Raw genomic sequence first — 14,363 nt, forward strand, 5'->3', positions numbered from 1 at the left:
ACGTTCGCGTCCAGGCGGACCAATCAGAACGGAGCAACGGTTTGAAGGGGAAAAGCGGCATCGCCGACGGGTAACCCCCACCAGGGATGATAGAGGGGGAAAATAACCCCCTTCACGACGTTTGTTGGCTAAAAACCTCAAAACCTATAAATTTTAGAAGGATTTTAAAGTATCCAGTCGCTATCGCAACACCCCACGCGACATACAAACTGTAAAGATCCCTGCAAAGGGGGTGTCTCAGCAGCAATATCAGCTCTTTAGGAGGAAGGTGGGGGGCTCTGAAAAGAGCCGTTGGGTTGAGTTGGGCCGGGCGGGGTCCTGCAGGCGGCTGCGGCCGTTCTACTTGGAGCTGGTGTATTTGGTAACGGCCTTGGTGCCCTCGGAGACGGCATGTTTGGCCAGCTCACCAGGCAGCAGGAGCCGCACGGCCGTCTGGATCTCCCGGGAGGTGATGGTGGAGCGCTTGTTGTAGTGAGCCAGGCGGGACGCCTCCCCCGCGATGCGCTCAAAGATGTCGTTGACAAAAGAATTCATGATGCCCATGGCCTTGGAAGAGATGCCGGTGTCAGGGTGCACCTGCTTCAGCACTTTGTAGACGTAGATGGAGTAACTCTCCTTACGGCTGCGCCGCCGCTTCTTGTCCCCCTTCTTCTGGGTCTTGGTCACCGCTTTCTTGGAGCCCTTTTTAGGGGCGGGCGCCGATTTCGCCGGTTCCGGCATCGCGCTCTCAGCCAACGCTCCCCGCAACCGCTGCAGCCTCCGCGCACAACGGAGTGAAGTGCCGGGCGGGCGGCGCCGCTTTTATAGCGGCGTTATGCAAATGAGGGCTTCGTACGTCGCGCACTCCCATTGGCTGAAGCAGCGCACAGCGCGCCGGGCGGTGAGACCCCGCGCATGCAAATAGCCCGGCTCGAAATAGAGCGTTCTGATTGGACGCTGAGCCAATTGGACGCTCAGCGCCTTGAGTAACAGCCAATCGGATAGCGGCGTTTGGATGCCGCCGCGCACCGTAGGGACCGCGCTGGGCCCCGGGCAGGCTCGGTGCCGCACTGGTGGGGGGCAAAGGCAGCCCCGGGGGACCCCGGCGACGGGTCCCGGGCTCTGGGGCGGCCCCGGAGCCGCTCGGTCCCTGTTCTGCCCCCAGGACTGGCCCCGCCTACCCTCCCGCTGCGGCCAATCAGCGCTGGGCGCGCGAAATTCAAATGGCGGGCGGTGGGAGCGCGCAGCCCAAGGGAAGAGCCTATTCCGCCGCTGATTGCTATTAATCCGAAATTAGGTGGGCTTCTTAATTAGCACGGGGTCACCCCTTGTAAATAAACAGAGTTTATGCGTCGTGGGGCCGCTCGGGGGTGAACCTCCTTGGTTTGTGGTCACTTACAAGACGCTCAACGGGGCATTGGTGGTTCAGTGGTAGAATTCTCGCCTGCCACGCGGGAGGCCCGGGTTCGATTCCCGGCCAATGCAAACCTGCTTTTTTTTCCCTCTTCCCACCTCACTTTTTTTCCCCGCTTCACCCGTTTTTCCAGCCCCGTTTGCTCCACCGGGAACATGACAACGCGACCGCGCTTCAATTCATGTCCTCCGCTCCCAAAAATAAAACACAGGTGGAAAAAAACAAAAAAAAATTAAACGCGTCCCTGGGTGGGATCGAACCACCAACCTTTCGGTTAACAGCCGAACGCGCTAACCGATTGCGCCACAGAGACGCGCGTGCCGGCCCCGCCCCGCCGCCACTCCCGACCCCGGGCACTCGCTGGGATGAGCTGCCCGGTGCAAAATTGGGGGGGGGGGGGGGGACGGGGGACGGGCTTTGAAAATTGCATCGGGGGGAGTCCTGCACCTGCAATAGAAGGGGGGGTGGGGGTTAGCACGGTGCCTCACCACCTGCAAGGTGGGTGTCCCTCCCCATATCCTGCAAAAAATTAAACAGAGGGGGCTTGGAAAATTGCACGGGGGGGGGCCTTCCTGCAACAGGAGGGGGGCTGAAAATTGCGGGGAGGGGGACAAAAAAATTGGAGGGGGCAAGTAAGAATGGCAGGGAGCACGTACAGGGGGATTGCTCATCTGTGGGACTGTGCGGGGCCCCAAAACCACTTGTTAAAAGAAAAGGGAGTGGGGCGGGAAGGGGGGGGGGGGGAAGGTGCGAGGGGCGCAAAAAAGCAATGGAATTGGGGTGGCCAAGGGAAGATCAAAATCTAAACTCCTCGACGAGGATGGGATTCGAACCCACGCGTGCAGAGCACAATGGATTAGCAGTCCATCGCCTTAACCACTCGGCCACCTCGTCTGTCTGTTGCGCTTTCCGCCCGTGCCACCATGGGGTGCAGTAACCGTGGGAGGGCCTAAAGGAAGGGGCGGGGTGAGGGGGCAGAGCTTCAACCCAGGAAGGCGGCGCCAAGGGTGGCGGCGGGCGAGTAGCGTCAGCAGGGGATGTAGCTCAGCGGTAGAGCGCATGCTTCGCATGTATGAGGTCCCGGGTTCAATCCCCGGCATCTCCAGCGGGGGCTGGGGTACCCTCTCCCTGTTTTTGGTTGGGGTTTTTTGGTTTTTTTTTTTTTTATTGAGGGTGGGTCCCCAGGGTAGTTGGGGGGTAAGGACGTGACGCCCCTCTAACCTGATTTATTTTTGCCTGCCGCCCCGAAAATTCGCGGCCTTCAGCCATCCACTTAGGGCCTTTCTGCCAAGGGCTCTCCGCTCCAGCCGAGCTGCGAGTGGGAACTTTTCCAATTCATGTTATCAGCACGAAATAAAACAGCGTTGCCACAAGAAGCAGAGTGGCGCAGCGGAAGCGTGCTGGGCCCATAACCCAGAGGTCGATGGATCGAAACCATCCTCTGCTAATTGTATTTTCTTGCTCTCCTCACCTCCAAATTATTTTTTCTTTTCCTCTTCTGCATTTCCCTCACGTCCTCAAGGCCCCCCACTGAGAACAGGGCCACCCCCCAAGGACAAAGGCCCCCCACCCCCAAACTAAGTTTAATCAATTACTCTCCTTCCTGAACACAATTTATTGCACAAGCATCCAGCGCTTCCACGGCACACGGGTGGCTGCCCTGAGACATTCACAAAGTCGATCAAGGTTGGAAGGGATCTAAAGGGCTCAGCCCAAGCTCCTGCTCAATCCAACAGGATTGCCGAGGGCTTCAGCCGGAGGAACCTGCAAAACAGGGGAGAGCGCAGATCCCTGCTTGCTCCATGGGTGCTTAACTGGAGCACAGCGCTGGAATAACAAACCCGATCCCCGCGGCAGCACCGTACCCAGGACATTCAGGGTGGGAGAGCGGAGAATTAGGCCCTAAAAAGCCACCAGGATCTAGCGGTTGGATCCAGGGGATGCCTATAGCGGGCAGGGGCAGACACTCCCGCTTTGGTGCCGAACCCATCGGTTTAAACTGCAAAGGTGCGTTCTGATTGGTGGGTGAGGGGAGCGACGCGATTGGTCGGTGCTAGTAGGCGGGGCGGCAGCGCGCTGCGCGTGGTTCCACCTCAGGTCCGCGGGTCACGGGCTATGGCCCCGCGAAGGCACCGCCGCACTCGTTCCGCGGTGGTTGCGTGTGTGGCAAACGTCAGTTAGCGTTGTTTTAATACTCTTTTATTACTATTTTTAGGTTTTTTGATCGGTTTTGCGGGATTCCTATCAATCCTGGAGCACAGCCCGTGTAGTGATTCCCTCCCAGATCAGCCGGCCGCGCTCAGCACGACTCAGCCTCCCCAGTGAGAGTCAGTGGGGATAAAACGGCTGAAAAATCCTATTTATTAGGGGATTTCCCCCTCAGAAATAAAGGGAAAATACGGTCGGGGCGATCCGCGGGGGAGGTTATGGGGGAGTGTTGGAAAAATCCGCTGGGAATGCACTAAAGGCGGTTCCGAAAGGGTTTGTCGGGGGGGGAAAGGGGAAAATGAAGGAGAAAAAAAGGTAAAAGACTGCAGCCTCCCCGTCGGGGAATCGAACCCCGGTCTCCCGCGTGACAGGCGGGGATACTCACCACTATACTAACGAGGAAGGGACAGATAACAGCCTGTGCCCGGCACCTCTCAACCTACCCCGGCCCCCGGCCGACTCTGCCACCCCTCCCCCCCATGCAGCTACTGTGGAGCCTGACAGAACCGCGGGGAGCCGCAGGAAGCGTGGAGGGAGCGGGGACAAGCGTGGGGACACCGGCGGCTGGCGGAGATGGAGGGCGAGGGCGATCACATCCAGCGCGGGGCGCCGTGGCTTAGTTGGTTAAAGCGCCTGTCTAGTAAACAGGAGATCCTGGGTTCGAATCCCAGCGGTGCCTCCCCTATCGTGTATTTATCGCGATACGTGATATGTTTTATTATTTCCCTTTTTTTGTTGTTGTTGTTAAAAAAAAAAAAAAAAGCGGCTTGCAAATCTCACCTGCGATTACCGAGGGAGGAGACCCCGCGGTGCCGCTGTGAGGTGTGTGTGAACAGTCGCGTGTGGGTGAAAAATATAAATTTTAAAATTAAAAAAAAAATCGCTAGGAAAAGGTACTTTCCCTGACCGGGAATCGAACCCGGGCCGCGGCGGTGAGAGCGCCGAATCCTAACCACTAGACCACCAGGGAGCGCCGGGACTCATGGTAGCGCCGGCCGCCTTCCCGCAGCCCTTTAGCTAAGGCGAGGAGGCGGATCCAGACGGCGTGCAGCCATTGGCTGGCCACGTTGTGGGAGTGAACCAATCAGCGCGGTCGCTTTGGAGCCGCCGCAGCGCAGCGGGAGCGGCCCCGCAGCCCTTCCCCGGGACCCCCGGCCTCTGTGGCTGCCCCCCGAGCGCCAGACCCCCCCCATTTCATCACCGGGGTTAAAACCTTCCTTTAAGCTGCTCCCCGCAGCCAGGGAATCCCGGCCGAGCCGGGCTGCCCCTTCCAGGTTGTTAAATTGGGGGGAGTTGGGGGATCACTCAGCCCCAGCTGAGCCCACCCCCCAAAGAGGGGCGACCGTGTGAGCCCCAAGGACTGCGGCGGAGACACAAAGTTGTAAACCGACAGTTTTAATCACCTTTTTGTGGGTAATTAAGCCTACTGAAGCGCTGCGTGCACCCTGAGATCAAGCCAGGGGACGCGGCGCCACGGGCTGAAATCCAGCACCGGGAAGGGCTGGGAATAATTAATCCGGCTCCAGATGCAGCCACGATGCTGGAGCCACGACCCCGCAGAGCCAGGAAAGGTGTACCAGAGGCAGGCGACACGCAACAACTGGGATGTGACACACGTGAGGGCACGCGACAGGGACAGCGGGAGGGTGACGTGCACAAGCACAGTGCTACACACATGACCGGCCTGTGACGTGCACAGGACACCGCTCATGCACACGCATGACACCCCCCGTCACCCCGCTACGACACACGCACCTGCAGGGGAATCCCGGTGACAGAGGGAGGCAAAACCCACATGCAAAATGGGGGCAAAATCAGGGAGCTGAAGCACCGCAGCAGCACGGTGACAGTGGGTGCCAGCTCTGGGGTCCCCATGGCGCCCCAAAACCATCCAGCTTCATCTCGTAACAATCCCCCCTGCCCTGGATGAGCTGTGCCTGGCTAAAGACCCAAAGCGTGGAGGTTTCACCCCAGAAAGGGCAGTGCCCACAGCAGTGTCACCCGTCGGCGTCACCCATTTAGCATGTGACAAGTCACTCGGGGCTCAACCAGGCGCCGGCTTCCTCCACGGCACGCGGCACGACTAGGAAAACCTCGCAGAGCCCTTGGGAGAGGAAATCCCGCAGGAAGGCCCTGCCAGAGGGGAAGAGGCGGAGGTGGCACCCGTGTCTCCATTGGTGGCACCCAGCGGCACCCAGTGGGGTTTCCTACCTCAGCTCAGCCTCGCCGCCGATGGCGACGGGCGCCCGGAGTTTGGAATCGAGGTTGTAGTAGGTACCGCGAAGTTGCCGGACGGCTAACCAGTGCTTACGGCGTAACGGCAATGCCACAAAACCCAGCGAGACGTGAGAGGGGACGTTGAGGATGAATCCCAGGATCTGACCCAGCGCCAGACGCTCCAGCGACCTGCCAGTGGGAGGGGGGAGAAAAACCAAATCAAAATAAATAATTTTTAAAAAAAAGGTGAAGAGGAAGAGGCAGAAAAATAAAAATCGTGTGGGGGGGTGGCATGGGGAGGGGGTCGCACCGGCGTTTGTCCCACCAAACGGCCGCCAGCTCCAGGCTCTGCAGTGCAGCCATGATGACGTTGACGTCGTAGTTGCCAGTGCCCAGGAGGCTGCGGTGTGGGTTGAGGTGGGCATTGGGTGCCAACCTACCACAAGAAATATTCAACAAATAAGGAAAATACCCAAACTAATTAAAAAACAGGGAGGGGGGGGAATGGATGGGTGCCACGTGCCTCTTGCAGATCTCATCTGCAGCCTCCTGGGTGAAGCAGGGTCGCTGCAGGACATTGTTGAGCGCGTGAACAGCACAGAGCTCCAGGCGCTGCCGTTCATGGTACAGCCCTGCCGGCCCCCCCGCTGCCGATGGTGATGGGAGGGGGGGGCCTGACATGGCCCTTGGGTCGGGGGGGGGTGTCCCTGGCTGCCTGTGGGGTGAAAAGGAGGGGGGGGTCAGCTCAGGTTGGCACCATCAAAATTCCCCCCGGGGGATTTGGAGGGGGTGGGGAGCAACTGGTGGCATCCCCAAATACCAGCACACACCCCCCAGCACCCCTCAAATCTCTCAGCCCCCCTCTGTGGCCCCCACCGCTCCCCAAATCCCCTCCAGGACCCCCCAAACCTTCCAGCCCCGCCTCTTGCACCCTCCAGGCTTCACCAATATCCCTCAGGTCCCTTAGATCTTCCTGACATCCCCCTGCTCTCCCCAGGACCCCTCAGGTCCCCAAGACCTTCCCGACACCCACCTGCTCCCCTCACGACACCCCTAAGATCCCCCCAGCAACCCCTCAGGCTCCCCAAGACCCTTTGGGTTCCCCAAAACCCCCAGGCACCCCCCTGCATCACCAAGCGCCCCCCCCAGGAACCCCCAAAATAGCCACCAGGTGCCCCCCTTCCTACATGCCCCCCCCCCAGCCCCCTGTCAGGCTCCCCAAGATCCCTCAGGCACCCCCAAACAGTCCCCCAAAGCCTCCCAGCACCCTCCCTGTACCCCTCAGCCCCTCCCTTCCAAAGGTACCTCTGTCCTCCCCTGAGACTTCCAAGGCCCTGCACCCCCAACACCCCAGCCCCAGTACCTCCAGGACCCCCTCTTTGCTCCCCCTCCTCCACACATTCTACGACCCCCAGACCCCTCTCTACACCCCTCAGGGACCCCCCAAAACCCCTCCAGCCTCTGGCAAACAGCCCCAGCACCTCCAGCCCCTCTGCCCCACCCCACGCACATATACACAGACTCTCCAGACAGCCCCCGACACCCCCCAGCCCCTCCTGCACCTCCCCGACACTCCCAGCCCCCCTTAAACCCTCGGGACACCTTCTATCCCCCCAAAACCACACCCCAGGGCCCCAAACATCCTCCAGCTCCCTACGGACACCCCCGGGGCCCACCCAGGCCCTCCGGACACCCCTCCCCCAGCACCCTCCAGGCCATTCCAGGGTGCAGCCAGGCCCCGTCGGGCCTCCAGGCTCTCCTCGGCGCTCCCCGCTCCCCTCCGGCTCCCCCAGGACCCCCGGGACCCTCCCGAGACCCCCCTGGGCCGCCCCAGCACACCCCGCCGTTCCTCCGGGACTGCTGGCGGCCGCGCAACCCCCTCCGGCCACCACGGCAGGCCGGAACTACGGCTCCCGGCGTGCACCGCGGCTCCCGGCGTGCACCGCGGCTTCCGACCTAGGCGGCCGCTAACTCCCCTCCCGCCGTGCCTTGCGCCCGCCCCCTCCCCAGCCAGGCTGGGGCCGCTGCCCTCCTTCCCGGCGTGCCTTGCGCCGCGCTCCGGCCAGGCGGAGAGGCCTGACCTTCCTCCCGTCATGCCCCGCGCCCTTCCCTCTTTCCCGCCGCATTGATGAGGCGCAGCCGACGCGGTGAAGGCGATGTCGCCTTTAATGGGCCCCGCCTGTCCCTGTGTGTCCCCAGTTGTCCCCCAGTGGCCCTGGCCTGTCCCCAGTTGTCATTGGCCTGTCCCCCGCCTCTCCCAGTTGTCACCCCACTGTCCCTGGCCTGTCCCCAGCCTGTTCCGAGTGTCCCCTTATCTCCCTGCCCTGTCCCCTGCTGTCCCCCGCTCTCCCTGCCCTGTCCTGGGTGTCCCTGGCCTGTCCCCAGTGTCCCCTGCTGTCCCCAGCCTCTCCCAGTTGTCTCCCAGTGTCCCCCCGTGTCCCTGGCCTGTCCCCAACCTGCCCTGAGTGTCCCCTGCCTGTCCCCTGCTGTCCCCAGCCTGTCCCTGGATGTCCCTGGCCTTCCCCCACTGTCCCCGGCCTGTCCCCCGCCTGTCCTGGGTGCCTCCCACTGTCCCCAGCCTCTCCCAGTTGTTCCCCCACCATCCCTGGCCTGTCCCTGCTTGTCCCCAGTTGTCCCCCAGTGTCTCTGGCCTGCCCCCAGCCTGTCCTGAGTGTCCCCTGCTGTCCCCCAGTGTCCCTGTCATTCTCCCCTGGTGTCCCCTGCTGTCCCCAGCCTGGTGGCCTCAGCAGAGCTGGACACATCCACCATGTCCGTGGCAGGCTGGGGGGGAACAGACACAGAGTGACTGGGGTGACATGGGGGGACAGGGGACATGGGGGGCTAGGGAGGACATGAGGGGACACTGGGGACATGGGGGGACACAGGATATGGGGGGGCAGGGGGGACAAGGGGATATATGGGGGACTATGGGGAGGTAAGGGGGGACACTGGGGACATGGAAGGGACACAGGGGGACACTGGGGACATGGGGGGACACGGGGATATATGGGGAGATTAGGGGGGACAGGGGACATGAGGGGACACTGGGGACATGGGGAGCTATGGCGGGGACATGAGGGGACACTGGGGAGGATGAGGGGACACTGGGAACATGGGGGAAACGGGATATGGGGGGACAAGGGGATATATGGGTGGCTATGAGGAGGTAAGGGGACACGGGGGACACTGGGGACATGGGGGGGACAAAGGGGACATGGGGGGACACGGGATATGGTGGGACAGGGAGGACAAGGGGATATATGGGGGTTATAGGGAGATAAGGGGGGACACTGGGGACATGGCAATATGGGGGGACATGGGACACAGGGGACACGACGGGGACAGGGGGGACGTGAGGGGACAAGGGGACATATGGGGACACAGGGGACATGGAGATGTAGGGGGGGGCACTGGGGCCATATGGGGGGGGGGGGGCACAGAGGACCCTGGGGGACACAGGGACATATGGGGGGACACGGGGACATACGGGGGGATACAGGGGGTTGGAGACACGGGAGGTTGGGGACACAGGGGGGAGGGGACACGCAGGACACCCACCCAGCAGGCTGCTCCAGAAGGCGTGACGGGTGGCACTGCCAGTGACAGCACCGGGTGCCGCCGGATTACGGCGGATGCTGGTGACACTCAGCGCCCGTCCCTTGTCCCCAACACTTGTCACCTCCACCTCCACGATGTGCCAGTCGGGAACACTGTGGGGACACCACGGGGTGGGTCCCCATTCCCCCTCCTCCTTTGTCACTGTGTGCTGAGGGATGGGGGTGACACCGGGGGGGGGGGGGGGGTGACATGACCCAGGGAGGTGGCACTTGTCACCCACCTGGGGTCAGCCACCAAGCAGGCCTGGATGCCATCGAAGCCCAGGTGTGGCGCGGCCACCGCTGCGGCTGCCATGGTGTTGACGTTGTTGGGGGCGAGGGGACAGAGGGGACGCAGAGGACCCTCGTAGAGGACAGTGCGTGTCCCCCCCGCTGCCACCAGCCGCTCCTGCAGCCACCCCTCCAGGCGGAAGCTCTGTGGGGCCTTTGTCATTGTCACCTTCAGCGCCTGGCGGCGGTGGGGCACTATCACCAACAGGCCCCACGATGGCCCCGAAGGCCAGCCATGGGCCAGATACTGTCCCCAACCTTGGACATTGTCCCCAAAGCCAAATACTGTCCCCAAGGCCAGGTGTGGTCACCAGACCTGGACACTGTCCCCAAGGCCAGATGCTGTCCCCAACCTTGGACATTGCCCCCAAAGCCAAATACGGTCCCCAAACCCAGGTGTGGTCACCAAACCTGGACACTGTCCCCAAGGCCAGATGCTGTCCCCAAAGCTGGACACTGTCCCCAAGGCCAGATACTGTCCCCAAACCCAGGTGTGATCACCAAAGGTGGACGAGGTCCCCAACTTTGAACACTGTTCACAAGGCCAGTCACCCTTTGGTGTCCCCAACTCTCCGGTGTCCCCAACCCCGTGACATCTCACCCCTTGGTGTCTCCAACCCCCTAGTGTCCCTGACCCCGTGACATCCCACTCCCTGGTGTCCCCAACCCCTTAGTGTCCCCAGCCCCATGGTGTTCCCAACCCCATGACATCCCACCCCATGGTGTCCCCAAACCCCCTGGTGTCCCAGTCCTGTGACATAACCCCCCAGTGTCCCCCCAGTGTCCCCCGCTCACAGCCAGCGTGCCAGCCCGGTCCATGCGTGCGATGTCCTCGCAGCCCCACAGGGCGCCCCGGGGGACATAGAGCGTGTGACCCCCCCCGCGCCGCCGCCCCCCCGCAGCCGCTGCTCCACCGCAGGGTCCGCCAGCACCGTGGGGGACCCCAGCTGGGGACAAGGGCTCAGGCCACCACGCCCCAAGGTCCCCAATAAGGTCCCCAAGGTCCCAAATAAGGTCCCCAATGTCCCCACAGCCCCCGTGGTCCCAGCCTCCTGGCCCAAACCTCCCCATGACTCCATGTCCCCACCACCCCACCCAGATTGTCCCCAACCTCCCTGCTGTCCCCATGTCCCCCACACCCCACACCCATTGTCCCCAACCTCCCGATGTCCCCATGTCCCCAGTGCCACCCTGTCCCCAGTTGTCCCCAACCTCCCTGCTGTCCCCATGTCCCCACCCCGCCACCCCCCTTGTCCCCAACCTCCCTGCTGTCCCCATGTCCCCAGTGCTACCCTGTCCCTGCTGTCCCCAACCTCCCTGCTGTCCCCATGTCCCCACCACCCCACCCCCACTGTCCCCAACCTCCCTGCTGTCCCCAGCCCGTGTCCCATGTCCCCACCATGAAGTCAGCGTGGGCCAGGATGTCCTCGCCATGCTCCTGGGCCACGCAGGGATGTGCCACCTCCACCACCAGGTCCACCTCCCTGGGGACACAGAGTGACACCAGGACTCGGGGACTCTGGGGACATGGGGTGGCACTGGGATGTTGGGGACCCTGGGGACACGGGGTGGCACCAGGACTTGGGGATGTGGGGTGGCACTGGGGTACAGGGGGACCCTGGGGACAAGGGTTGACACCAGGACTTGGGGACTCTGGGGACACGGGGTGGCACTGGGATGTGGGGGGACCCTGGGGACACGGGGTGGCACCAGGACATGGGGTGGCACTGGGGTACAGGGGGACCCTGGGGACAAGGGGTGGCACCAGGACATGTAGACCCTGGGGTCACAGGGGTCTGGGGAGGTGACATTGGGGTGGGAGGGTAACACGCAGGTCCTGAGGGTGACACTGGGGGTGACACTGGTGTCCTGGGGGTGACATGGGGGGTCCCGGGGGTGACATGAGGGGCCCCAAGGTGACACTGAGGGTGACACCGGGGTCCTGGGGGCGACATCAGGGGCCCCAAGGTGACACTGAGGGTGACACTGGGGTGCTGGGGGTGACACAGAGGGTCCCAAGGTGACACAGGAGTGGGGTGACACTGGGGGGTGTGTGTGACATAGGGGGCTCCCAGGGTGACACTGGGATGACACTAGGGTCCTGGGGGTGATGGGGGGGTGACACTAAGGTGACAGGGGGTGACACTGGGGGTCCCACAATGAGACCAGGGTGCTGGGGGTGACACTAGGGGTGACACTGGGGTCCTGGGGGTGACACTGGGGGTCCCACAATGAGACTGGGGTCCTGGGGGTGACACTAGGGGTGACACTGGGGTCCCGGGGGTGACACTGGGGGTCCCAAGGTGACACTGGGGTCCTGGGGGTGACAGGGGGATGACACTGGGGGCGACTCTGGAGTCCTGAGGTTGACGCTGGGGGTGACAGGGGGGTGACACTGAGGGTGACACCAGAGTCCCGAGGTTGACACAGGGGGTGACGCTGGGGTTCCAAGGTGACACAAGGGGTGACACTGGGGTCCCAGAGGTGACATGGGAGGTCCCAAGGTGACACTGGGGATGACACTGGGGTCCTGGGGGTGACGTGGGGTCCCAAGGTGACACTGAAGTCCTGGGGGTGACGGGGGGGGTGACACTGGGGGTCCCGGGGGTGACGCTGGGGGTGATACGAGGGGCCCTGGGGGTGGCGGGGGTGTGTGTCAGGGCTCTGGGGAATGGGGGGGTGACAAGGTGACGGGGGAGGACAGGGGGGTCACTCACGTCTGGGGGAGCAGGCGCAGGTCGGGCAGGCGCAGGGCGGGGGGCAGCCCCTCCAGCCGCCCCTCCCCCCGCACCCACACGAAGGCCAAAGCCAGGCCCAGGGGGGGGCCCTGCGCCAGCAGCTGCCCCGCCAGGAACTGCCCTGGGGGGACACGGGTGGCACCCCTGCTGTCACCCCCTGCTGTCACCCCCACTGTCCCCCAGAACTGCCCGGGGGGGCACCGAGCTGTCACCCCCCCACACCCCAAAACTGCCCCCCCCAACCTCCAACCCCACCCTTTGCCCCCAGTTACCCCCCAGTGTCTTCCCAGTTGCCCCAGTGACCCCCCAATTACCGTAATTACTCCTTCATTGCCCCCCTTAGCCCCCATGTCCCAATTACCGTAATTACCCCTTACCTGCCCCCATGTACCCCTCCAATTACCGTAATTACCCCATTACCGTAACTGCCCCCAATTACCCTAATTGCCCCCAAATTCTACCCCTCAATTACCCCCAGCCCCCACAATTAACCCCCCCGCCACTCATTGCCCCAGCCAGTCCCCCCCCCCCAGTCCTTCCCAGTGCTCCCAGTACCCAACTGGCCGTAGCCCAGGATCCCCACGCGGCGACACCGCGGGACCTCTGCCTGCGCCATGGCTGGGGGGCCAGGGTCAAAGGTCAGAGGGCATGGGGGGCTGCCCCCCACCCTCAAACTTCCCCCCCAGCCCCCCAACTGCCCCCCTGAGCCCCTTCACTGCCCCCCAGCACCCCAACTGCCCCCCAAGCCCCTTAACCGCCTCCCCCAGCCCCATAATTCCCACCCCAGCCCCCAACTGCCCCCAAGCCCCTTCAGTGCCCCCCTCAGCCTCCCAGCTGTCCCCCCACCCCATAACTGCCCCCCCAAACCCCCAACTGCCCCCCCGAGCCCCTTCCCTGCCCCTCTGAGCCCCTTAATTGCCCCCCTCAGCCTCCCAGCTACCCCCCCACCCCTCAAATGCACCCCCAGCCCCCCAACTGCCCTCCTGAGCCCCTTCACTACCCCCCCAGCCCCCAACTGCCCCCCACCCCATAACTGCCCCCCAGCCTCCCAACTGCCCCCCCCGAGCCCCATAGCTGCCCCTCTGAGCCCCTTAATTGCCCCCCTCAGCCTCCCAGCTACCCCCCCACCCCACAACTGCCCTCCTGAGCCTTCACTGCCCCCCAGCCCCCCAAGTGCCCCCCTGAGCCCCTTAATTGCCACCCCAGCCCCCAACCGCACCCCCAGCCTCCCAACGGCCCCCCCGAGCCCCTTCACCGCCCCTCCCTGCCCCCAACACCGCCCCCCCCGCCCCCAAATTACTCCTCTCCCCCGCAACCGCCGCCCAACTACCCCCCTAAATCCCGCCCCCCCGCCCCCGGCACGTAATTACCCCCCAACGCCCCTCCCAGCCCCCACCTGCCCCACAGCACGGCCCGGCCTTTGCGCCCCCCCTCCCCCCGCCCCGGCTGGTTAATGCTCAACCCGGCCACGTGGGTGGGGGGAGGGGCAAGGGGGGGCGAGGCCAGTTGGGTCCTGGGAGGGGGAGGGTCCATTTTTGGGGGTGAGGGGGCAAGAGGAGGCTGGGTCCTTTTAGTGGGGGAGGGGACACACCTGGGTCCCCTGTTTTTTTTTTGGGGGGGGGGGAAGAGGGGGCGTGGCCGGTTGGGTCCTTTGGGAGATGGGGGAGGGGCGGGGGCACATCGGTCGCTTTTGAGGTGGGGAGGGGGGACACCAGGACCCCTGGGTCCGTTTTTTTTTGAGGAGGGGAGGGGCGACGCGGATCCCCTCTCCCCCGGTCGCCATCACCAAGGCGCTGTTGCCATAGCGACGGCTCCGCAGCGCCCCTCCCCCCGTTGCCATGGCGACCGCTCTGCAGCACCGTTACCGCGGCAACCGCGGCGGGGGGCGGGGAAGAGCCACCTCCCCCTCCCCCTTTCCAG

The 14,363-nt window shown here is 63.5% G+C and overlaps 3 protein-coding genes and 8 non-coding genes across 13 annotated transcripts; 4 read left to right on the forward strand and 7 right to left on the reverse strand.

Annotated features, from left to right (window-relative positions):
- Positions 1–147: 147 nt before the first annotated feature.
- On the reverse strand, positions 148–786 carry LOC101924497 (histone H2B 5). The gene has a single exon (XM_005233007.4). It carries the CDS (start codon positions 718–720, stop codon positions 340–342), a length of 381 nt encoding a protein of 126 aa, XP_005233064.1. The 5' UTR covers positions 721–786; the 3' UTR covers positions 148–339.
- Positions 787–1,393: 607 nt separating this feature from the next.
- Positions 1,394–1,464, forward strand: TRNAG-GCC (transfer RNA glycine (anticodon GCC)). Its single transcript has one exon. It is a non-coding gene; the product is annotated as a tRNA-Gly (tRNA).
- A 168-nt stretch (positions 1,465–1,632) lies between these two features.
- On the reverse strand, positions 1,633–1,706 carry TRNAN-GUU (transfer RNA asparagine (anticodon GUU)). The gene has a single exon. It is a non-coding gene; the product is annotated as a tRNA-Asn (tRNA).
- A 499-nt stretch (positions 1,707–2,205) lies between these two features.
- On the reverse strand, positions 2,206–2,287 carry TRNAS-GCU (transfer RNA serine (anticodon GCU)). The gene has a single exon. It is a non-coding gene; the product is annotated as a tRNA-Ser (tRNA).
- Positions 2,288–2,426: 139 nt separating this feature from the next.
- TRNAA-CGC (transfer RNA alanine (anticodon CGC)) lies at positions 2,427–2,498 on the forward strand. The gene has a single exon. It is a non-coding gene; the product is annotated as a tRNA-Ala (tRNA).
- A 270-nt stretch (positions 2,499–2,768) lies between these two features.
- Positions 2,769–2,840, forward strand: TRNAM-CAU (transfer RNA methionine (anticodon CAU)). Its single transcript has one exon. It is a non-coding gene; the product is annotated as a tRNA-Met (tRNA).
- A 1,091-nt stretch (positions 2,841–3,931) lies between these two features.
- Positions 3,932–4,003, reverse strand: TRNAD-GUC (transfer RNA aspartic acid (anticodon GUC)). Its single transcript has one exon. It is a non-coding gene; the product is annotated as a tRNA-Asp (tRNA).
- A 203-nt stretch (positions 4,004–4,206) lies between these two features.
- Positions 4,207–4,280, forward strand: TRNAT-AGU (transfer RNA threonine (anticodon AGU)). Its single transcript has one exon. It is a non-coding gene; the product is annotated as a tRNA-Thr (tRNA).
- Positions 4,281–4,499: 219 nt separating this feature from the next.
- TRNAE-CUC (transfer RNA glutamic acid (anticodon CUC)) lies at positions 4,500–4,571 on the reverse strand. Its single transcript has one exon. It is a non-coding gene; the product is annotated as a tRNA-Glu (tRNA).
- A 409-nt stretch (positions 4,572–4,980) lies between these two features.
- JOSD2 (Josephin domain containing 2) lies at positions 4,981–9,509 on the reverse strand. 3 transcript variants are annotated; one of them, XM_055808711.1, is made up of 5 exons: positions 9,377–9,509; positions 6,342–6,533; positions 6,129–6,254; positions 5,813–6,007; positions 4,981–5,734 (listed from the first exon to the last, which is right to left on the reverse strand). In XM_055808711.1, exons 2-5 carry the CDS (start codon positions 6,497–6,499, stop codon positions 5,635–5,637), a joined length of 579 nt encoding a protein of 192 aa, XP_055664686.1. In that variant the 5' UTR covers positions 6,500–6,533; positions 9,377–9,509; the 3' UTR covers positions 4,981–5,634. The 3 variants fall into 3 exon arrangements, with proteins under 3 accessions (XP_055664686.1, XP_055664685.1, XP_055664687.1); XM_055808710.1 differs by lacking the exon at positions 9,377–9,509 and adding an exon at positions 7,658–7,847; XM_055808712.1 differs by lacking the exon at positions 9,377–9,509 and adding an exon at positions 7,495–7,647.
- ASPDH (aspartate dehydrogenase domain containing) lies at positions 7,967–13,887 on the reverse strand. Its single transcript, XM_055808704.1, is given in 9 exon segments — positions 7,967–8,599; positions 9,377–9,528; positions 9,657–9,883; positions 10,501–10,590; positions 10,593–10,652; positions 11,105–11,189; positions 12,423–12,564; positions 12,999–13,061; positions 13,840–13,887. Coding segments are annotated over 8 exon segments (855 nt in total). The 5' UTR covers positions 13,060–13,061; positions 13,840–13,887; the 3' UTR covers positions 7,967–8,561.
- Between the last annotated feature and the right edge of the window lie 476 nt (positions 13,888–14,363).

The sequence above is a fragment of the Falco peregrinus genome, chromosome 6 (genome assembly GCF_023634155.1).
Source record: "Falco peregrinus isolate bFalPer1 chromosome 6, bFalPer1.pri, whole genome shotgun sequence".
Classification (NCBI taxonomy): domain Eukaryota; kingdom Metazoa; phylum Chordata; class Aves; order Falconiformes; family Falconidae; genus Falco; species Falco peregrinus.

Coding starts and splice junctions, on each gene's coding strand:
- LOC101924497 (XM_005233007.4), bottom strand. CDS start 720: ATGCCGGAACCGGCGAAATCGGCGCCCGCCCCTAAAAAGGGCTCCAAG.
- JOSD2 (XM_055808711.1), bottom strand. CDS start 6,499: ATGTCAGGCCCCCCCCTCCCATCACCATCGGCAGCGGGGGGGCCGGCA. Junction 6,008..6,128: donor GTTTGGTGGGACAAACGCCG/GTGCGACCCCCT, acceptor TCCCACTGGCAG/GTCGCTGGAGCGTCTGGCGC. Junction 5,735..5,812: donor GGCGGCGAGGCTGAGCTGAG/GTAGGAAACCCC, acceptor CCCCTCTGGCAG/GGCCTTCCTGCGGGATTTCC.